General features: G+C 40.8%; 2 protein-coding genes across 2 annotated transcripts in view; one reads left to right on the top strand and one right to left on the bottom strand.

The window, feature by feature from the left end:
- The window catches only part of TRAK1 (trafficking kinesin protein 1), a 707,654-nt gene that overhangs the window by 317,791 nt on the left and 365,462 nt on the right, over positions 1 to 24,401 (bottom strand). The window lies entirely within an intron of this gene.
- The window catches only part of MYRIP (myosin VIIA and Rab interacting protein), a 228,439-nt gene that overhangs the window by 174,851 nt on the left and 29,187 nt on the right, over positions 1 to 24,401 (top strand). The window contains exons 7-9 of the mRNA XM_075493387.1: positions 1,448 to 1,597; positions 15,145 to 15,322; positions 19,543 to 20,192. Of these exons, the coding sequence (XP_075349502.1) occupies positions 1,448 to 1,597; positions 15,145 to 15,322; positions 19,543 to 20,192 (978 nt within the window). The remainder of the gene's footprint in view (positions 1 to 1,447; positions 1,598 to 15,144; positions 15,323 to 19,542; positions 20,193 to 24,401) is intronic.

Below are 24,401 nucleotides of genomic sequence, written 5' to 3'. Positions count from 1 at the left end.
AGGCTTAATCAGCTACATCTGACACAGGGATCGATTTATAAATCGGCTTAATCCAGTGCCTAAACTGATGGCCTACACCCTCAGAGCTGAGAGGTACCACTCCCTCAGGTCTGTGATATCCTTGCTTGGAAGAGGAGGCCCCTGCTCGATGGAATTTTACATCTGTACTTCATTTCCCAAAAGGCACGAAGTTTTCCAACGTAAAGAAGTGTGGCTCTTGACCATACTAGCTCTACTGAACCCTGCATCTGCAACACATACAAAGAAAACATCGATCATTAAAATAGAATTCTGTTAATGATGCTATGAGAGAGACACCCAAAAAATCACAGAACCCTCTGTGTGTCTGATTTAGGTGGCTTTTTCTGGAAAGCTCGTTCTTCTCCCTGCAAAGCTCGCAGTTGGCACTGACACAGCACAGAAATGGAGGGCTAGTGGGAACAAATACCACTTGAGTTTGTCTGGGTAGCCTGGAGCAAGGCAAGACGAGCATGAACAGAGTGCTGCTGAGCTCCTGTGATCAGTAAAGTAACCACTCTGCTAAGTTAGTCTCCCTCCATGTGAGCTAAGCTAATTGCCACATCTGTGTATAGGATGTGGCATTTAACAACGTATGGATCACACACCAGAAGAGGAACATGTTGTTTATAAGGCTGTCAAGAAAAGCCAGAAGAGCAACATCTCTGTGGAAAATAATCTGCCTTCTTTTTTAATAGGGATGTTAGAAGATTAATTCTGTTTATCGGATCTTTGATAGACCAGAGCCTATCTCAGCCAACCCTGAATTGCTACCACTTTTGTCAAAAGCTGCCTAACAAGATCTTTTCTGTCATAGAATAATATTCTGTAGATATTTTAAATTGGAGTCAGAAAAGTTGTGGAAATTAAGTGTAGCAGGATATAATCTGTCAGTGTAGGGAGACAGGTAGTCTATACGATCTTCTCTCTCTCAAGACGGTGTAGATTTTCAAAAACAAAAATAGTGCCTAGACACCTAAGACCTCTTTCTTTTCAGTAGAAATGTGTCTAGATGTCATGGGAGCCTTTGAAATTCCCCTCATATCTAGTATTTTATGTTTCTTTGCAAAAATTCTTGTCTGAGAAAATACTTGACACTTAGATGCTGCTAGTGTTTAAAGTGTTACTGTAGGAACAGGTTTCTATGTTTATTTAATTCACCTCTGATGTTCCTACAGGCATTGATTATGATTTATTGTATCGATGCTTATGCGCTTGCAAGCAGTATGACTTCAGATGAGAAGAAATGCATGCAAGTTGTCAGAATCATCCTTGCATGAACTGGAGCAAAAGCAGAGGGAAACTCAAATGTTCTTCCTAGGCAGTTTGTCTTGAGACAGGGTTAATGTAGTTTCTCTCCATACGGCTCAGTATTTTCCAAGCACCCTTTTCTTCCTCCCCTCCCATGCCCTGTCCCCCTACTTTACAGATTATAAAGAAGCAGAAAAGCAAAACTGAGCAGGCCGAGGCTGACTTTGAATGGCCACCATCCAGGAGCAGTGGCCTGGCATCTATTGCTGTCTCAGATCAGAGTATGCTGACTTTTCCAGGGAGCCGCAGGGGGTCCTACACGTTATGGGTGAGTGACTTAGCACAACTATTGATGTTTTCTGCTGCACAAAACTGGAAGACTGAAATCATAGATAAGTATGCTTACTGCCTGGAATGGTATGTAGAGACTTGCAGAAAACACACATTAAACCTGTGTCTGGACAAACGGTCCCTCAGTTGCTTGGTTTCCTAGCACATAATGGGCCATGGAAGTACATCACAGACACTGTGTTGTGTTGGTGAGTGTGTTGGGGAGGACTAAGTTTGTGATATGAGCAATCTTGCTGCTTGATTTGAATGCTAACAGGACTCAATGCCTGAGTGTTTATTCCTTAAAACAGTTTTTATGCTCACTTAGCTTTTATTTGGATTTTTGCTGAATGTTATATTTTCTTTTGTACAATGTTAGATTTCTGCAATTTTTTTTCCTCTTTAGCCATCTTAAAGAAAACAGCCACCACCAATGACAAAAAAGTAAACCCAACTGTAGAGCACCATTTATGTCTTACACTGAAGAGTATTTCCTCCTTCTTTCACTTGTTTCTCGGCACAATGCCTTTAGCTCCTGCTATAAAGCTGAAGAAAATCTGACAAGCTGCATTAGTAACATTTTAAGAAGAGCATCAAGGGAAGAGAAGTGAAAATAAGCTGTAGGCTTGGATAGGCTTTTTCACAATTGGAGAGTGAGGACAGTGACAGATGAGTGCCAGTGCATTTTGATACAGTGGTTTAAGCTGCTGCTCCCAAGTGTCCTTCTACTGCACCAGTAACCGCCTCTCCCCCACTGAACAGAGCCACCGGAATTGAGCATGTGCTGTGCCTTAGTTCCCAGCTAAGTTTGCTAGCTTACACTGCCAGTGAAAATGGATTTATGCCAGAATATAAGACTGGGAGCCAGAATTGCTGAGATACAGACTCACATTCTCGTCCCCCACCTATTTGCAAATTGAAGGAGTAATGCCTTTAAGCTGCTGCTGTTAACTGAAGCGATCACAAGTCAGGGAGAGCGTGTTTAAGCACTTTGCTCTGTAGCTCCTAGGCAACTTGCTTGTGGAACATAAGAGCCAGGAGAGGGAGAGTTAATTTTGTGTCTGACTCAACTGAGTTTTCTTTCTGGAGTTTAAGGACAGGACCTAGTGGAACATGCTGTTTAAATCCTCAGTTATTACATCAGAAGCCTGTTGTTGTTCCGCATTTGGAGAGTTAAGCTTGAACTCAACACATTTTGAAATTCTCTTCTGAAGTAACAAGTTTGAGTCCCAAATTTTCACCAGAGGGAGGCTCATTGGTTTGAGAAATAGTAGACTTTGTGAAAAATACTGGAGTAGCAGAAATGTCACGCTAAAGTGAGAAAAGACGCACTGAACAGCTTCAAAACTTCTCAGCCATCAGTCAGTACTAGAGATCCAGATGTGTACAGTCCTTTATAAGGATTTTCTACCTCTTTACAGGGTTTTTCACCACATTTGTCACCATTTGGTCCAATTGTCTTCCCACAGTGCATTAAGGAACACGAATTAATTTGGCCATCCACTCTGGATTCTCTCACCCCTCCCATAAATTCAGTTTCTGCCTTTTGCTTTGATAGGGTTGTTTTATTGTTTGCTTTTGTCCTTTGAAGTGTGCATGTCTTTATTTTTGCTTTGTTTTGAATAGAGGAGAATTTTCTTAGTATAACTAGACACCCTTGGAAAGGTAACATAGCTCCAGTTGCAGTTATGTTAGCCTATTAGGCTAACAGAAATAAAGTCATGGAAGCTCTAACAGAAGGTCTACTGGAAAGCGTACTGCGAGGCAATTTGTGCAGAGCAAACGTAGAGCAGTTACAGCCTGCTTGATTCTCATCAACAGCGGTGGAACAACCCAAATTATTTTTCCTGAGCTTGCTTGCCATTCAACTTTGCTTTCATTCAGCTATGAATGGTAAGCATGCATCTGTCAGCAGATTTGGAGGACTAAACTGTATCAGTTTCTCCTCTGTATATCATTTGAGAAAGTTACCTTTTCTGCCAAAAGAATTACAATATTTTTTTCTTTCCTAAACAAAACCTAGCTTCTACAGAAGCTGGCAGAGAGGCCCTATGCCCTTTCCAGGCAAAGTTCCTTACTCCCTCCCAGGTGGATTTTGGAACTCTTGAGTCCAAGCTTGTAACAGCAAATCTTCATGGGCTCCACTGCAATAAGTGAAGTTTTCGTATGTCCTAACTGATGACATTATGTTGACCAAAAAAACCCAAACTCTGATTTGTGTACACATCGTACCATTGAGCTGTGTGTGTTGGCTTCATTTGAGCAGAGATCTGCCTGTAACGATAAAAACCCTTTTTTACTAGTACATGCCACAGCTAACAAGGGGGCTCTTGCAACAGATTTATTAGGGCAGATGTTCCTAGTGTAACCAAGGTTTTTGTAGACAGACTCTGTGGCCACAACCACCCCAAGGGAAGCAAAAAAAAAAAGTGTGCATTTTTTTCTATCAAAGCTACCCAAGTTGACTGTTACTGGGTTAGAGTTATGTACATGAACCTGTTTCCCAATAAGGATTATTTAAGTGGAGCTTCCTCTGTTTAAGACTTTCTTTGTTAACTGGCAAACAAATTAGTACTTGAAGCAAGCAGAAGCAGGATAGGTTAAATAAAAGGGAAGAAGAAACATGATTAACAGACAGACATACATAAAGAGGAAAGGGAGGTCAGGATAGCAAATCTTAAGGCAGTTCGGATTTCATAATTTAAAACTGGAAACTTATCTTAAAGGAAATATTTTTATTTGTCGTCTGTGTAGCAGATAGTACATGTGGTTTCACTAGCACAATAAAGCTAGTAACATTCAGTTACTTAGGGCAGTTGCATGCTGTAACACTGGTCTTTAGAAACCCATGTTTATTATTGCATTGCATTTATTACCAAAGTCACTTGCTTACACTGTGTGGGGGAGCTGTAATAGTCCCAGATATAATTGTGAGGTTATACCTGCCAAGCAATTTTTATTTTAATCGCAGCTATTTGTGTGTAGCTCATCCATATCAGCAGGAAACTTCCAGTGGGCTCTGGAAGTCCTGCATTACCTCCCTGTTCATGCCTCTTTGTAGTATGAAGTAAATGCTGTACACAGAGAACTTGAGCTGTGTAAGCTGGGGACAGCACTGTGCCAAGAGACCAACGGCATGAGACCTGCTTGATTGGAGCAAAATCTATTGATCTTCATATTAAGGAACACACACACACACACACACACACGGTATCTCCCTGAAATATATTATTGATTGTTTAACTGCAGAACTATGGTGTGGTAGTAGCTATAGATATTGTCTTTTCCTTTTTTTCCTCTTAGAGTTCTTTGAGATCCCTTGCCCATGGTAAAAATAGTGATACAAGGGTGAATATTTTATTTCCCCATCTCATAAAAAGAGATGGATAGCACCATCTGTTTCTCATTACCAATAAGCAAAGGCTGTACAATGTTGGGATAGGAGGAGCTTAGAGCAATGGGCGGATGCTTCTCTGCTCTCTCAGTCCATTTCCCTCCCATACATCACTGCCAGTGAGAGCAAACGACCAGTTGGCATGTTATACCCATTTAAACATTGATGGAGTGCAGGCGTCCTGGTGTGTTCTAAGTGCTATATTAGTGGTCTTTATTTTACAGCTAAAAGATTGCATATATAAACAGAAGCTCATCCATAATTTATAGTATATAAAACAGCTAGGGATATAGGGAAGAGGAGGATATCATTAAATACACATTATGATGCACCTCAGGGGAAGCAGAAATTTACTGGTTAAGCTAATTATAAGGTCCACAGTGTACTGACAGTTGTTGGTTTGGTTTTTTTTCCTTTGATTTGTTTAAAGAGAAGGTTCCACAAGCCTGAGGTCCAACACTGCTTTGGAAATCCCTGGAGGTTTTGCAGGTGCTCTATACCTTTGTAGGTTTGTCCCAAACAAATATTTGAAGAAAACCTTTTTGAGGAGGAATCCTGTTTAGCAGTCATACAACACAGTGGGAGAGCTGCTTGAGATGAGGGAGGCATAGCACTGTAGGAAGTTGACGCCAGCTGACATCAGTTCTTACCTGCCACAACTCTGTATCAGGAACATCATATTTATATCTAATTAATAACTATGTCATGTCATAGGGAAGATGGAGCTTTTAGCTTTTATACATGAGCTGGAATCGGAAGGTTGCACAGAGTGTGTTGCTGGGACCTACTTCCAATGAGGCAGGCATGCATTTATCCAGAAGCCCGTCAGCTGGATCCTGATGGGTTGTTTACTGTCTTCTTTCCTTCCAGAAGCAGCCAACTGCAGCACCATCTTCTCTGAACAGGCTGGGAAAGAACAGTACACTTTGAGATGGAAAAGCACTCGGTACTTTAGAAAATAATGGGTCTTTTTAAATTCATATTTATTGTGAGAAGTACTTTGCCGGTTGCAAATCTTGCTGTCATCTGCTGAGTTTACAGGTGTAACATCGTAGTCTCACTGCAAAAGTGATCTGGAGTTACCTGGCCATATGACACTTCATGCATTTCAGATCAAGACGGCCCTGTCCATAATCATCTGATTGATTTCCCTCCTTCCACTGCAGCAGAAGGATAGGATACAACTGCTTTTGCAATTCTGACTCAGCAATTAGTACCACTTTTTAAGGTTTCAGGTGGCTAAATAATCAGCGCAAGGCTAAACATGATGGCATTGTCCTTTTAAAGTTGTTTGTATAGTTTGAATTTTTTTTGAGATGTATCTCTAGCAGAAGATTACTGATTCTTGGTTTCGTAGTACTATTCATGCACTTGACAAACATCCAAGAAGACAGTTTTGGATGCTAGATGTATGATCAAGCCCATGTAGAGCTAAATTCAGCTGAATTACACTTACTGCCAGCAAGCCAGGATAGGTTTTAAGGCATGAAAGGGAGCAGGGGAGAGGACAGAGAGGGTTGGTCATTCTATAATGTTATTTTCCAAAGAACAGAGATCATATGTTGTTCTTTTAGCTTTATTTTGTTTTAAAGATGCTATACTAATACACTGCTGGATATCACAAAGGTTTAAGGTCTAACTTAAAACCTGTGATGCTCAGAGATAGGCTGCCTGACAAATCTTACTTTATTTTTAGATGAAAACAGGGTGTATATTGTCACAGCAAGAAGCAAATAAACACAGAAAACTTAAGGCTTCCTCTATCAAGTGGGTGTTTGAGTAGGAGATGCAGTGATTTGCTCTGATAGGCAAGTGCACTCCTGAGCGCAACTTTGTAGACGAGAGTCGGAATGGGACATGAAAGCTTGCACAGGGCACTGAGCAACCTAGAAATTAATGAAAATAGAGTAATCATGTTCAGTAAAGAGTATTCTCTTGAAAAAAAGTGAATTTATGTGTGAGGCTGCAATTAGACTTGAGATGAAAATGCCAGTTCACCTCCTTCCCCTACCCCTTTATACACATGCACTCTCCCAGTGGGGTATGCTAGTAGCAACTTAGAATCATATTGCCCTACTCCAGAAGAGTGATCTGGCCTTTGCAGTTGCTCAGCTTTCTCATCTGTAAATAGTATAGTAATACTTTCATCATAGGATTCTAACTGAGCTCTCAGTGTCTTCAAATGAAATGTGTTACACAACTGGGAAGCATCTCCCCTGTTTGTTTTTTGTTGTTTTGTTTAAAGAGATGTAATAGAATATTTCAAATTCGGGAGGAGGGAAGAAGAATGGGCCATGGGGGAACATGTGAGAAATAGTAACAGCTAAATGAACAAGGGTACCTGTAAAGGCACTGCTTAGGTTACAACTGGATTGGTACATCTGCCCTCTATTCCTGTCAAAGCACGTAACAATTGATTTACCACAAACTTCTATAGACTTGTTCACATAAATCCATTACATTGATTGAACTATGCTGTCTTATGCTCCTAGCACTTTCCTACATTGTTAGCCCCATAAGTACAATAAAAGGATGTTTAGCCTCATCTTCTGGAACCAATATTTAAATATCACTTATTACTAGCTTACAAATTCCTTGCAAATCCCTTGCATCCAAAGCAATAGCATTTTCACATGTGGGGCCTGCTTATTATTTGGGGGGCAGTGGGGAAAGTCCCTCAAACACTATGGATTAGACTTCTGTGTGGTGATGTGTAGAGCTACTTGCATGCTCAGCAGCAATGGGTTTGTTGGGGAATAACTCCTGCCTCTCTCCCTGGCAACCCATCTCCGGATCCTCAAGGTCAGCTAATCCAAACTGAACCAAAATAAATGCACACCCAAATGTGGCTCTACATATTATTATACAGCTGTGCAATTTATATTGCTGACAGACCCATTCTTGATTAACCAAGCGTTATCTTTGTACTCCTTTTAAAGGAACAAGGCTTTTAAGAGGATCAGCTGCCTGAGAGGTCAGTAGAAGGATGGCAAGCCCACCTAAAGTGCAGCTGGGCTATATCGTTGTCACTAGTGAGCAACAAGCCAGCTTGGGCAGACCCTGGAAGCTCTAAGGCTTTTGCAGGAGAGGGAGCAGTCATCTTTGCTTTCTCCCAGTCTGTTATTCAAGGGTTTGCCCTGATGGCCAGGATATCCTAACCAGGGTTTACGTCAGGGCATGAAGAAGGGAGTTTTCTTTCAATTGAGTGTGAAAATCTCCCATTCATCTGCCTGTTCTTGCCCTTTTTCAGAAGCCATAGGGTTGTTAACAGATACTTTGCCACATACAAGATTAACTAAGGAACAGATGCTTGAAACCCTTGGTATTTCACTCCCACTGCTAAATGTCTGGACTGCATACATTTGAGCAGAGCGAAAATCACTTCCAGGGATAAATAGGCTGTGGCAGAGTGGCACCGTTCGCAAGCTCATACTGTCTCCTTCCTGGTGTGGGAGTTTACTTACCAAAGGATGCGTTATCTGTGCATGCTTAGGGATTGCTACTGTATTTGCTCAGGTGGGTGGGACCTGCTGGTTCTGTCCCTGCATTGTTTTCATAGAGCACAGATGAGAAGCAGGCGAGGGTTTTTGCTGCACCGCTAGCAGGCATAGCCATAAAATTTGTGGGTGAGGAGAGGGGACGGTTAAGGTTGCATCTGTCATCTGTGTTTGTGCTGTCAGTTCTAGGCTGCTTCTCTGAATAAACAAGGTAATCTTCAAAGCCGAAGCTAACAGCTGCCCCACAGGTCAGACCTTGCACAGCACAGGACTCTGCTGCCCACGTCCAGAGGTGCCCTCCCTGCCCTCAGCCCCGGTGTTGAGGTCCCAGTGCCTGCAAGGGCTCCTGCCGTGGTGACCCTGCAGCTGCCTTATCCTTGTGGCACCGGAGGTTCTCAGTCCCTCCTGAAGCTGGGAGAGTCCTTGATCTACTCTAAATAAGTGCAGAATAAATTACAGTTTTACTAGTTAAACCAGACCGAAGAAATAGGGTGAAATAGGAGGGAAGTGAGGAGAAAAACATGCATGATCCAGAATATCCTTTGTAGAGTTCAGTCAGTTGCTGTTGGGATCTATTTTGAATTACCACTTTGGCTTCTCTTTCGAAGAAAGAGGAATTACCCGTACTCTTTCATCTTTTGAGGAAGAATGTAGAGCAAAATACTTATATTGTCTCTTGTCCTGGTTTAGCTTCAGTCGGCAGCTAAGCACCACACAGCCGTGTCGTCCGTCCATCCGTCCCCCGGTGGGATGGGGGAGAGAATCTGAAGAGCAAAAGTAAGAAAACTTGTGGGTTGAGATAAGAACAGTTTAATAATTGAAATAAAATAAAATAATAATAGTAGTAATAACAACAACAACAATAATAAATCGTAATGAAAAGGAAAACAGAGAGAGAGGAACAAAACCTAGGGCAAAACAACAAAAAAACAAGTGACGGAACCACTCACCACCCGCCGACCCATGCCCAGCCAGTCTCTGAGCAGCGATCACTGCCCCCCAGCCAACTCCCCCCAGTTTATATACTGAGCATGAGGCCATATGGTATGGAATAGCCCTCTGGCCAGTTTGGGTCAGCTGTCCTGGCTGTGCCCCCTCCCACCTTCTTCTGTACCTGGCAGAGCATGGGAAGCTGAAAAGTCCTTGACTGGTGTAAACATTACTTAGCAACAACTAAAACATCAGTGTGTTATCAACGTTATTCACATCCTAAATCCAACACACAGCACTATACCAGCTACTAGGAAGAAAATTAACTCTATCCCAGCTGAAACCGGGACATGTCTCTAAACAGTATGCATACATTTCAGAGAGTTATTCAAGGTAAAGAATCCATAGATTATCAACATTAGACTCAATATTCACAAGCATGTTTTATAAAAAGTTGTTCTTGCTTTTGGTTACTTGTTTTTATTTATTCAGTGTTCAAAAGCATGAACTTGTAAATTGTTATAGACAGAAGATGGAATATTTATATTTATTAAGTAATAGGAGACATTGTATGTGATTACTTTTTATTCACTCCTTCCTTCTTTAATCTTCAGAAACCACATTGTCTTTTTCTTTTTTTTTTTTTGAAGGCCAGCAATGAAACAGGACTGTCCATGCAAAAAATGATTCCTTTTAGTGCTAGCCCAGTACAAGACAAAGGCTGAGTTCTCCCCATCCAGACATTATAATTATGCAGCAGAAATCCCCTCAAGAGGGGTAAAAAAAAGAGAATAATAATGTGTCTGGAATTTCTTTTTGAAACAAACATCTTGCAGCAGATGCCAGTAGGCAGGATTTGGTGGGGAACTCATCTAACTAAAGTGTTTGGAAATGCCTGTCAATACTGTAACTATATTTTGCAAACTGTGCTGTACTGCACAGCAATCCAGTATGCAGCACATGCCTCCGAGGAGTGTGTGCAGTGAACATAGCAAATGACCTGTTGGGTTGCAATGCCACCTGCTGATGTACTAATTTATTGCAGAAACTAACAGTTGCAGTACCTTAGTGTCTGACTGCAAACATACAGGGCAGCCTTGTAATTAATCACAAATAAATACACCTAAAATAGCACCTGGCTGACAGGGATTTTTTGCTGAGGAACCAGAACTTCTGGTTAGAAAAGGTGCCAGTGGCTTTAGCTGGGAGGGAAGGATCTTCTTGACCTCTCATGTCTTTATAAATCAGAACCAAAGCTCCTACATTCCTGCCTCCTTTTGAAAATCGTATTTAGGCTGTTGTATTATTTGGATACTTTTGGAAAATAGACTGGAGTGGTTCTTCTGCCCTGAGATCTTGTTGCTGTCCAAGTTTATAGGCAGTTGGTAAAGATTCAGGGCTATGACTCCTCCATTTGGTCGGTAAATATCCCTTGTTCTAATGTGAACCGATCCAAGAGCCTATTAGGGTAGCTGGCCTTACCTCCAGGACTTTCCTGCATCCATGCACAGGGAAACTACATGGAGCACCAGCCCACAGGTAGGCTTCTCAATCCTGTTCCCTTATGTTCACTGTTTTCCTTCCTATGTAAATGTCCACAAGGGAAAAATGTCCCCTGTGGTTCTACAGACGGGCTGTTATCTCTGTGACAAGGGAAGCGCAAATGCAGCACAGTAATGTGTACTTCTGCTGCCTGCCACAGGTAAGTGTGGCAGTGAAGTCAGCAGCATGGGGAGGCATGTGCATAGGTTTGTAGCCCATGCTGAAGCCCATGCTATAGCTGTAGGACTGTTGAGTTAGTGGTGCCAGCTGAGTTGAAGTTGATGCAAATGTGTCGACCAAGATTAGAGCTTTCGCTGCGTAACCTCACACCAAATAACTAACTTCCTAGTTTACTTTTAATTGGAAAAGCAACAAAAGGAGGTCTTGAGTCATTTGCTTTTCAGATAGAGTCATCAGGCAGGCCGGTAATTGATTGGAGATAAACTTGTGGACAAACATTTGCTTTTGTGCTCCGAAAAAAATGGCCATGTTTATGCCAATGTAGACTGATTTGTTCTCATGCCAGGATATGCTTCTGTCCTATTCCGACATCAGGCTTGGCTGTTGACACTCCTTTTTTGTATCATTATTGGTGTTACCAGTGATCTGAACTGCTATCAGGGATGAATATTTACACCTTCTTTCCACCCATACTTGTCTGAGTAAAACACAATTCTACTCTGTCCTTCCATGCCTATATAGAACTAACTTTCAGAACAAGAAATTAACCTAATCCTCTACTTTTATTTACTCTTCTTAATTGGAGCTTATTAGAGCACTGTCACTTCTTGATAATTTAAATCCCTCCAAATACAAAAACTACAGAGAACTACAAAAGTAGTAGTGAAGAGTGCTAGTTCAACAGCCTCTTCCAGTAGCATCATTTCATTCTTTTTCAGGATCTGAATGCAGGGGTGCAGTCAAGCTATTTTAGCTTGGCATTACTTTTCTCCCCTTGAGCTTTCTGTGACATTGAACCATCTTCAGTGAGAAGAGGCGGTACTTCTAGCAGAGCAGTCCAAGACAGATTTTATCTAAAATTCACATAAAGTGTAGAAAAAGGATGAGGATGGCCTCAAGCCAAGCTTTGGAGGCACCAAAAGCTTTTTCCCTTGCTGCATTTGGAGGGGTTTTCCTGGGAATTAGGAGCAGTTCCTGCATAATACCAATTTCCTGCTCTCCACAAAGAGTTGGCAGAAACTGTGGAGAGCAGTTTCCCTCTGATCTGATCCAAAAGTTTCAGCACACAGTTTAAAAGGATCAGCTTGTTTTAGATAAGGTTGTTTGGATAAGCTTATTTGAGATCCTAAGCTGCTATACCACATGGGACTGTGTCTACTTTCTTTTCTATGCTTCCTTGTTTTTCAGTGCTTTTTGTCCATCATGCTCATCTTCTCTTTTTTAAATCCTTCAAGCTGTTGTGTTTCTAGTCCTTCTGAAAGATATATCTGCCCTATAGTGTAGACACACCTGAGCTACCTTTAAATTGCTCAGACAATGCTCATAGCAGTGTTGCTGTGGAAGCGTGGGTCTGAGGGCAGGATTGCTGAGCTCCTTCAGCGGGTTTCATAGCCCGTGCCAAGTTCTGCGTTGCCAGGGCTAAGCTGCTGGTGGGTCTCAGGTTAGTTGAGAGCTAAGTGCAGACACTGCCATCACTGCGATGCAGCTTTTACTGTGATGTTTATGAAACAGCGAGTAGGCAGGCGAGAAGCTGCCATTTAAACAAAACACCAGAAAAGTTGTCAAACCTACACATTTTACATAATAAGAAAAAACATGTTACTTTCATTATCTGAGCCCAGGTTATCGTTAAACAGACTACTTAAGTTTTTCCTGATTTTCTTTTCTTCTCCTTATTATTCTGTTCTTTAAGTAATAAGGGAAAATAGATACTACTGATTAAACTGCAGGATATTCCTTCTTCTGGGTTCTTCAGCATCTCTTATCTCTCTGTGTTTGCCGTATATGTGGAAAAAGAATGTGCTCTGAGGGGATATTCTTGGTACTGTGAAAATAGTGACAGCCACAACTTGCTGCTTTCAGTACGTAACAACTTTAACACAAAGATATCAGAGGATATGGCAGATGTAAACTGGACCTAATTTATTGTAAGAATGGGACGTTCGGTAGTTCTTGCTTTACAATGAGAAGTGAGCCACAGCACAGTTAGAACTTGTCATAGTTCAGGCTGCAGATTTGTGGCAGAATTGTTTATATTGTCCATATATCCTGGCACGATGAAATCAAAGTTAATGAGCAAATTCCTATAGCAAAACAATTTATGTACCTGTCTGTATTGTGTTAAATTATTAACCCTTTTACAGGGTTAAGGAGTTAAGGAGGATTCAGATGATCTTGATCAGTTGAAGATCTAGGTTGAGGTTTGAAACAGCCTAAATATACACTTGAATATAGCTGGTTTGTGAAAGTGACTCATCTGAAAGATTCCCTGTAATGAAGTTATACAGTACTATGAGCTTATTTTTAGTAGTTCATGTCACTGAATTTGAAAGGAGACACTCCAATGTATCACGTTAGGACCTGTGTCTTTGCATGGACAGGACTAACCAAGTTATGCGGTTACTGCAGTTACAGAAAATATTTGATTCTAGGGCAATAATTCTGGCTTTTCCTCCAGAGTTCAGAAGCCAAACTAAATCCTGGTGCTTGGTTGTGTTTCTTTTCACTGAATCTGTTATGAAATCGTACTGCTGAGCCAAGGATACAGGAAGAATTGCAGTTAATTAAATCTTCTGGCATGGTACACGGGTCCCACACAGGAGCATTTCAGATGGGAGGAGGTGCAGCCAGAAAAGTGGTGTAAGTGTTGCTTTCAAGCCAGCAGGACTCCCAGCAATGCTTATGCTGTCCTGCGAATTGAAGGGACTTGAAAATAGCTGAAAGTCAAGTTATCCTTTTCCTCATCTGCACCAGTGCAAAGTAGAGCTCTGATGCAGGCAAAGACTGGCCCTTTTGAGATTAACAGTTTCAGTTAATTATTTGTAATTTGAACATCAGTTAAAATGTACAAAGTTTCGAGAGTGCCATCTTGGCCTGTGTAAAGAAGCTGAGCCACTTGAAAGCATACTTAATGAATCTTAATGAGTCTTCTACTGACTCTGTTATGAAGGCCAAGACAGAGGTTTTGAGTGGTAAAAAGTTATGGGAAGAAAGCTAATTGTTGTTTGAAAAAGTGATCTCTTTTGCCATTCAAGCTGCCTAAGCAGGTAGTGTCATCAAAAGCAAAGTTATTAATTTAAAAAAAAAAAAAAAGGCTCCAGCAAAATAGTGTCAAGCCAGATGTTAAAACTTGACTTGAGCTGCTGTAGCCTTGTTTCTAGAATTACATATGTGATTTGATATGTAAGAGTGAGTTCTCCTGAAATCAGCAGGACACTACCAGCTTTCACAGTTTTTTAAAATCTGGCCAAATTTAAATGTGACTTCTGTAACTGACCCCAGTGCCTAAGTCAAAACTAAAATGTCTGATCTATTTATGTAGATCCAAAGGAAAGCACCTTCCCCTTCCCCTCAGTAGTAGTCAGGACTCATTAACAATCACAACAGTGTTTTACCTCATTTTGACTTGAAATGTGACCCTCCTAGAAATAAACAGATGTGCAGTTGTAGGCTATGTTGGCTTCATCAGCAAGACTGCATAAAACTGCTCAGCATATTGTGTGACATGGATGTCCTAGCAAACAAAAGAATTCTGCATTAAAATCAGTTGAGTTGCACATCTGTTTCTGGGGAACAGGCTGTTTGTTTGCTTTTTTTTAATTTTTAACTTCTGCAAATTGTTACACCAGATGGCCTGTTGAGCCAACAATAGATCATCATGTCTCACCGCAATGGGATCTCTTTCTGGTTAGCTTGAGTCGAAGCAGTTAAATATCAGTCCTCACCAAGCACATTACTAACAACTTCACCTTAATTATTTCTTTCCATCTGGTCCATGGTAGTATAAACAATTTCCTGCCTCCTTGCATAGCATCAGAAATGCACATAAATAAGCAATCTAGTGCTGAAGCAATTCTTTTGAACACATTAAATTCCATTTCTGGATGCTAGCAGATTCCACACTTCCCTGGGTAACTGAATATACATGCTAATTATGGTAAAGAGTTTGATAATTAAGTATTTCTATTTTTAAATTATACTCTTTGATTTTTATTCCCACAGAGGTCTCAGTCTGCATTCTCCCTGGCTAGTGAAGATATGCCCAGTAAAGGACTAGACCCTGCATCATCTGTGACTGAGGCTCTTTGGAGGCAGCAAAAAGGACAATTCAGGAAACAGAAGGAGCGCAAGCTCTCTGCATTACCCAGCTGGAAAAGTGTGGACAGGCTAAATGAAACAAGTAAATATTTCTAGTACGAATATGATTCTTTTTTGGTTCTCACTCACAAGTGGAATAAATACAACTTAAAGCAAGGACCTTCTCCAGGAAATTTCTGCTGACCTCTGTGCTTGCAGGGGTCACATGTAAAATAATGTCTATTTGGTGATGCTGAGTGTCATGATTTCATTGGGCTGTGTCATTGCTTATCTTACCTTCTTTTTTTCCCCAAGAAAATATTCAAAATTTGGGCCTTTGGGGAGTTGATTTTTAGACTGTTAGGAAACAGTAGGCATCTAATTTGGATACATTTCAGAGCTTCTAAGACATAAGAGCCCAAGGGCCCTGCTTTGTCACCTGGTTATCTGTCCTCCAGTTGAAGGAGTTTGCATCTGCCCATAGTCTCCCTTCTGTTGCACGTTAACTGTTCATGAGGTTACGTGGTGAACCAAACAGTGAAATAATTCACATTTAGGATTCCTCCTTGCACCTTTATTTTCAACTCTGATGAATTCACCAATGCAGCGTTCTGTGCAGCCCTACTAACTGCTGCTTCCACGCAAGTTTGAGGAAGCTGTATGAGTAGGAACTTCACAGACCAGCAGTTTCCCTAGATTTAGGTCCTCTGTCTTTCCGTGTGTTAGGTGTGGATGTGAATATGGATGGTGAGTAGCTTCCTAAGTCAGCCCCATTCCTGAATCAGCACCCTGGGATAGAATGCAATTCCCTGCTTACTTCAAGATGACATAAGTACAGGCTCTCATTGAAGAAGGTGGTTCCTGCTCTTGGATGGGTCCCATTTCCACTGCCTCTCTTGTTCTGGCTGTAGTGTTCACAAGGCTACAAGAGTGTAGCACCAGGCAACTGCTGCACAGAAGAGCTGGTTAGTTTTCATCCCCACAGCTGCACAAGGGGAAGGGCTGAACTGCTCACTGCAGCAGCGGCTCCTGGCCCTAGGTGACAGGGAACAGCAAAGCTAACGTATCTGCTGCTGTTGTCCTCCCATGACAGAGTCTGCTTGTTCCTGCTGCTTCTCTTGTAACAGCTGTAGAGCCCATCTGACCCCTGTAGCAAATTGTTTCATGAAGCTAAAAAGCAGAAAACTTTTTTTTTAGGGTGAGTTTACTGGTGCTGTAACTCCCACAGCTGGCTCACTAGGCGCTGGCAAGCAGAAGCCGCCAAAATATGTGTTTGGGTGTAGTGGGGACGAGGGATGGGGGCTGCCCATCAATTCAATTCATCTGTAATGCCAGTTGATAACCTGGGAGACTGAAAATTAGACAGTGTCCCCTCCTCCCCCCAAAAAGAAAGTGATAGTGAAATACTACTAAAATCTGACTTAACTAAGTATGCATTACTTTGTGAACTGCTCATTCAGCCCCCTGTCAGAAGTGTTGTTCTCCTGGGCATTTTGGTGGAAGGCCTGTTTTCAGTAAAGCAGTTAATTGGGTGCTTAAATTTAAGAACCCACTTCAATCCCATTGAATTCAACTGTTGAGCAATTTAGTACTTAACAATTGTTTAACCACAGCAGAATGACAATTTGACCCAGTTTCCTTTCAGGTGCTCTACTCTGAGGATTTGTTCTGCTTCTTTCATCTAAGAACCACATTTGTGATGAAATTGTGGTGCCTGTTGAGCTCATAGTAAATACCTGATTGTTCTAATTTATGTAAATATGATCTCACCTATGCAGTAGTAAGCAGCTCTGTATTAGGATACAGAAAACTAAAGGAATCTCAACCAAAAGTTTGGAGCGGTAAAATCAGTGCGCTTTTTAGTCATGTAGCCAAAAAGCAGTTCACAATTCATTTTTATTACAGTTTACACTGGTTTAAATGATGACTCAAGAGCCAAATCATGAATTAGTGCTTTTTTCCCCGTTACCAATAGCTTCACAATGAGACTTCTTAAATCTATTTTCATTTTCACATGGATAAATTATAGGGTATACCCAAAGAATTGTGTGCAAAATCCATTCTTTCAAGTAAGTGACTTTGTTTTGGAAAATCAGGGAGGGAACATTTGATGTTATTTGAAGCTGGGATAAAACTGAGTCAGCTTTCTGAATATAAAGCTCTCAATGGCTTTCGTTTCCACCTTGCTTACCCTCTAAGATGTAATCAACTACTATCCTGTCCTTTCTTCAGTTAACTGAAGATGTTTGACTGAGTCTTATGTGTTGTTGCTAAACAAAATAAGGGGATATGTTTTGGGAGAGAAAAAAGTATAATGATGTGGCACTCACTGCATTACATTTGTGTAATGTGGTGCAGCTGAATTCAGCTCCTGTTGGAGATTTATATTTTGCAGAGCTGTTTGCTTTATTTGAAGGAACAATGTTTTTAAGGAAAGGTCCTCTTTCTCTTAAGAGAATCCTATACTTAGATTAGTGAGCATAGTTGGAAAAAGTGAACAAGCAGAAGTTCCTTATGCTTGATAGCTTGTATTCTTTTTTTCTCCAAAATCAGCTGTTACAATAAAGAGTTATTAGTTCTCCCTATAAACCTGACTTCAGTTATATCCTCAGCTGGTCACTGCTACAAGAAAACGATATCTATTTTGATTTCTTTTTAAGCAGAACTAAGAATGCCTTAGGTGATGTATTTTCTCAAATTCTCTGAATTGGCATGAAATTTAGGAAGTGAAAACAAGCCAAAAGGACTCAAATGAGTAACAAATACAAAACCTGTTCTACATCTTGTATAGCTCCTAAGTTTAATTACCATTTAATTATTGTTTCTTTTTTGTGGGGGTGTTTTGTTGGTGGTAGTGCACCACAGAGTTTTTTGGGTTTGTTGTTTTTTTTTTTAAACTGAGCACACCTTCTTACTGCATAATTATGTTCTTTATGAAAAATTCCAGGGAAAAAGTCATCTTCTTGAGCTCCAAGTATTTGTAATCATGTAATGCAAGATGCTTGAGTATCATCTACAACACTATCCAGATTTTACTTCTTCCATTTTTAAATAGTGATGTTCTGTTTACAGTTTTAGAAAACTAATAGTTTATAATAAGTATTTCTACAATTTTCTGAAAATGGCAAATTTGAACTCATGGAAGGAATCTGTAAGGCTGAAAAGTTCATTCAGGATGCTGAGATTACAGTGTAAATCCATGGCAATATATATCTATTCAACTGTGGTGGGAGGTAGAGTCATCACACATTCACATTTCCCATGAAGGGACTTTTCAAGTTTGATTGGAAATGGAATCTAAATTTAGAAGAAATGCAATTCAGTGAGTTACACAGCACTTTTTTACCATATTTGTGGCATTTTTTTTTTCTGTCAGAGTTGTAAAACATACTTTGAAAAAGCGTAAGAATACAAAAGCAGCAGTGCTTGGGTCAAACAAAAAGCTCATTTAGTCTAGGATACAACAGCAGCAACCATAACCATGAGCAAGAGCCTAGGAGAGATTAGGAGAAAGCAAGTATTTTTCATGCTGCCTCTGAGTAGGCTCTGAACCTCCAAAACTTTCAGCTTAACGACTACCTCAGCTAGAAGTGTTTTTCTGTATTTACTAAACCTCAGTGGATTTCTCTTCCCTGTCCGTAGCCATCTCTGTTTTATCGCAGATTAATTTCTAGCATCCATAACACCCTTAGGCAAGAAGCTCCACAGGTCTGGTACCCATTGCATCCCACTTCTTTCTTTTGTTTGTTTTGAACCTTGATTTCACTAGTTTCACTTGATGTCTTCTAGTAGTTAGGTCAGAAGAGATTCCGCCATCTCTTTTAGCGTGTATCCTCTCAGTCTGCTCTCCTCCAGATGGCAGAGCTCTGGCTTACTTAATCATTCTTTGAGTGGAAGCTGTTTCAGAACGTGGTGCAACCTTTGTTGCTCTTCTCTGATCCTTTTTCCATCTTTCCTTTTCAGGATGGGGGACCAGAACTGCACACAGAATCAAAGACATTTGCAAAACACAGGATTTATACATGTCTGTGTACTGATGTTCCCTCAGGCTTCCTAATAATTCTTTTAGAAAAAAGTTTTGGTACAAGTACTCTTACATTTTAAATAGTCATCACTGTTACTTTAAGTGGTGGCTTCTGATTAAAAGTACAGCATCATGGCTCACAACATGAGAGAATTCATGTAGCAGCAACACTTGCACTTGTTCATTAGTTTTGTTGAACCCTCCAATTTGTGGCCAGTTGATGGCAAACTGGCAAGTAACATGAGCCTTTCACACTGTGTGATCACATAGCAATAATTGTCCTTGTTTCGTTTTCATAGATCCGCCTTCTGTTTTTCAAAGCACTGATGGAAACTGGGTAGCTTTGCAGAATGTCACTTTACCTCGTCCTCGAATGCTCGCCAAACCAAAGAGTCAAGTATTCGAAGCTTTGGAGAATGAATCTAGCGTTGTGTCTGCCTATGACGAGATGGGCTCAGACAGTGAGGATGACTACGACTGGAATGTGGCCTTGAACAAGCTGCGTCGGAGACCTCGGCAATTACCAGGCGATTTCTATTGTACCAATTCCCAGTATGGTACTGAATGGGTTTATGGCAATGATCAGTACCAGGCAGTGACCTCCCCTTCCTCTGGGTTATACACCAATACTGAGACACTGTTCTCCGATTCTGAAACATCTTCAGTAAACTCTTCCCAGGAAGCTAAAGGACCTAGCAAACTTCTCTGGTTACAAAGCAGAACTCAAAGCGATATGCCCAGAATGGAAAAAAAACATTTCCACGGAGAACTGGATGTAAATTTCAATCCACAGGCAACCAGCTTGGAGTATTCGGACAGCAGTGAGACTGAAGAAGTCCATTATGATTTAGAAAAGAGATCAAGAAGGTGGAGGAAGAACAAAGCGATTTCTGAAGAATTATGTGAAGGAAAAAATCACGCAAAAACCAACAAGATGAATTTAAGTCAGGTAATTGTGTTTGAGCTTACCGAATGCAATCTCAAAAAGAGCTGGGCAAAACTAATTAAGCTATACTGGCAATAACATGTGAATCGTGAGTGGGAGGTGGAGTGTTCTTGCAAGCTTTATCCTCCTCATGCCTCATAACTGAGAAGAAGCAAAGGTAAAGTGTTACATATACCAGAACAGGCTTTGCCTCTTTCTCACATATGCCACTTCCATCTGATCAATGACATTGTTAATGCTGTAAAATACAGTGCTCCTAGAAAAAAAAAAAAGTCAGAAAGTCAGGATTTGCCAACAGCTAGCAAATGTTGACTAATCACCTGTTCTTTTGTGGGTTTTTTTTTTTTTAAACTCCTTTGTTCTTGGAATAAGAAAAAATTTATATGCCTGGGAATCTTCTGTGTGCTGTTTTGCAAATGTCCTGATAAGGGATAAAGCTAATGAGCAGCAGAAAGGGCTGTTTTGAAATACGGTCCAAGTGATGTCTGCTTTTAATTGGTCACTTAATTATGAGTTCTGGTGTGTTAGGCTAAGTGTTTACAAACTAATTCCATTTAAATAATTTGTCATTTGATTAAAAAAAGGAAAAACAAACCAAACAGAACATAACAGCTCAAACTTGGAATAACTGATCATACAACTTGAAGACAGCAAAGCACTCCATAAACATTTCTTTTAAACAGCACGTGTGGGATGACCAGAAAGCAAAGAATTCTGTTTGAAGTTTGTCCAGGCTTGGGACTGATATTATGTAAGGGATCCAGTCGTCCCCCAAAAGTTTTTTAGCAGTGCAAGCACACTTCTAATTACCCAGCTGGATGAGCAGAATACTGGCCCCTTGTCCAGTTCTGTTTCCCATGTCCTACCCCTCTCAAACCCTGTAGCTGCATCGTTGCTGCAGTAGAGTAATGGTAAGCCAGAAGCAAGGAGCTAAGTGCTGTCTTCTCCCTATGCCTCTGACTACATGCAATCTGATCCAGTCTTTAAAGCCATCTGAACAATTTTAGGATGCCTCAAATTTGTTTTTCTTTGCTTATGCTACTAGCCTATATTTCCCATAGAAAGACATCAGTTCAGCTGATAGTGAATCAAGATTAGGATTCTAGGATTTCAGCAGGTTTTTAATGCTGGGTAAACTATTGTTAATTCTGTATTTATTCCATCTGCTTTTAGGAGACAGGTGGGGGTGTTTTGTACTGATTGATTTATACTCATGTCCTCATACATTTATAATCTAGAGTTGTTGAAGGGGAGTTTTGTATGATAATGTGCTCTAACAGCACATCAATGGCCATTAATGACTTCTTAGAACATCAGGCAGAATTACAGGACTTCCCAGGGACTGCACAAAGACCATATTTTATACACAGACTTCTGCATTTCCCTTTCTGGCTTTGCGTATTTGTGCACATTGTATGTGTGTCTGTATTCATATTGTGGCTTTCTAGTTACTACTGCTCTGCAGATATGGAAGACTGGAGTTCACAGGGAAGGTCCTGGAGATGTTACAGAATCGTAGAATCATTTAGGTTGGAAAAGACCTTTAAGATCGAGTCCAACTGTAAACCAAACACTGCCAAGTCCACCACTAAACCATGTCCCTAAGTGCCATGTCTACACATCTTTTAAATACCTCCAGGGATGGTGACTCAACCACTTCCCTGGGCAGCCTGTTCCGATGCTTGATAACCCTTTCAGTGAAGAAATTTTTCCCAAAACATCCCCCATGTTCGTCCAGTGGAGGTCAGAAAGGCAGGGTGCTTCCAGACATGTGACAGCATCCTTCAGCAGCTTAGCGTGTGCTTCAAGTGCAAGCTGGTGCAGAAAATGATTGTTCTTTCCAACTCTCTTGTGAGTTGCTTTGTCTCTTAAGTGCTGCTTATACCTCTCTGATGTGCTGGAAATGCAAGGTTTGGGATTCTGACCCGCTCTCCCCTTTAGCCCTTTAGGCTAAAAGAGACTGTTCATGCTCTCCTGCTCCCTCAGCCACAGTGGGACAGGCAGAGGCACGCTGCCTCCAGATCACGCTACTGTTTTCAAAGCAATGAAATTCTCACTAGGAAGTTTAGGTATGGGTGGGTTTGCATACATATAGTTTGTGTTTGGACACACACCCCCCCTGGTGGCTGATTTGACAGCTGGTGCCCACCTTTGGAGAACTGTTACTCCAGCCTCTGGTACACAAGCACTGCTGGGAGCAGGAATGGACTGGCTACTACAATTTATAGCAAGGATGTTGCATGGTTGAACAAGTCTAGGAAGCAATTAAAATGATCATGAGCATAAGGAATATGATTTGAGGTATGAAAATAAATTAGCCAGACATCATTTATATAGCTTAGAAAAATGAGATTAAAGGGATGTCAGGGTTTCATATAATCCCCAAAGTAATGTATTGATCTTGGTAAAATGGTTGAGGCTGCAGCAGAGAGAGCCCTACATGTCAATAGTTTGTACACAATGACAGTGTAGGTGCATGGAGAACTGCAGACAGCATAAACTTGAGGAAGCTTCATTGTGAGGGTCTTAAACCAGTCATAGATTTTCACGTGCTGAGATTGTACAGAATTTACAGAAACCATACAAAATGCTCTTCTAAATTATGTTGCATCTAAACATTAGACACCGAACAACTGACCATATGTAAACTGCAGTGAAGATACTTTTTCCTGATTTTATTGCATTGTAATAATAACCTTATTTTACTGCATTGTAATAATAACGATAATTTGTTAACTATTACGTTTTCATCAGCATTGTAGAACAGGATTTCAGTTTAGCAGTCTAAAAGTTGCGGTTTATTTTTTTAGTTTTCAAATACTGCAGGTCATTTTCTTGTTTGCTGCTCTCGGAGACTCACGGTGAAATGAAGACAGGCCCTTTCTCCTCTCCCTGCTCCAAGTCTAGAGAATTGTAAGCAGTAACATTCTGGAACAATTGCAATCATTTCATAACTCACAACTGAATTTCTATTAAAAATTAGGTATTTTTTAGTCAAGATTTTTTAAAAACGGCCACAGTTTTTTAAAACTTATTTTAGACTCAACACTGGAATGCTGACTTTGTGACTGGGAGAAAATTCATTGCATGAAGTCTGGAGTGACTTAAAAAGGGAAACCTGAAAACAGGTATCAAGATGCAGTGTATTTGGGGAGAATTTTTGCCACTTTATGGTAGGTGAAAGAACAACCTGCTTCACTGGGTTGCCTGTAGAAATGCTGTAACATGGTCATGAAGCAAGTACAGGGGGACGTAGAAACTGTCCTGGTAAAACTGATGTCCTGCTGTAATAAATTTCTGATAACCCGATTGCTTATGTAACACAGAAGAGTTATATTCCTGGGAAACCTGAATTGGGAAGTGCAACCTTGCTTTTAATGATAATTATTTTTCAAATTGTAACTTTTACAAGAAATTGCCACTCAAACCACCAATCTCTGTCTGCTTTCATTATTATTAATAATATTAATAATTGATATTATTAATCATAATATGGATATATTGGCTTTCATTATCTTTTTGAGAGGGGGAGATGTTGCTTAGTGTAGCTGAACTTCTTATATTTCTGAGGGAAAGTGGAGTGGATTAATTGCTTCAAGTGAAGGAAGTGCCCTCATTATGAGTTTGCTGCTTTGATCAGGAGACCCCACCTGTTAATTACAGCCCTCCTGCCCTGCAGCCAGGTAGGGGGTGAGCACTGTTGGGCTGCCGGTCCCCACGGGATGGCGCTTGGGATGTATTTATTGAAAACAGCTGCCCTGAAATTACACGGGCTCTCGCTGAGAAACTGTCTGCAAACCTCACAGTTTGTGTCTTCTCCTAAAAACTGTAGTTGCTGATTTTTGGTTTCCTATATGAATGAGTTTAGGAGTTTATACTATAACATGGAGAACGGCAGACAGCGTAAACTTGAGGAAGCTTCATTGTTGGGGGTCTTGAGTTTATACTATAACATGGATTTGGTTCTGGAGCCTCCAAGCCAGTACTTTGCTTGCTTGCTTTATTTCGGGGCTTGTTTTTGTTTGCTAGGATTACATTGAGTTACCAGCCATTTGCATGCAAGGATTTGGACAGTGTGTATGAGGAAAGGTGTATTTCCTAGTTCATTGTTTGCTAAAGGACTTATGCTTGCATTAGAAACACTTGATTTTCTTTTAGTGAGACTGGGTTTGTGGCTGCGTTAGTCTGCCAGGCCCTCACTGAAGCTCTGTT

The sequence above is a fragment of the Mycteria americana genome, chromosome 2 (genome assembly GCF_035582795.1).
Source record: "Mycteria americana isolate JAX WOST 10 ecotype Jacksonville Zoo and Gardens chromosome 2, USCA_MyAme_1.0, whole genome shotgun sequence".
Lineage (NCBI taxonomy): Eukaryota > Metazoa > Chordata > Aves > Ciconiiformes > Ciconiidae > Mycteria > Mycteria americana.
The sequence above is the reverse complement of the archived record's forward strand: the minus strand, read 5'-3'. Positions and strand labels throughout refer to the sequence as shown.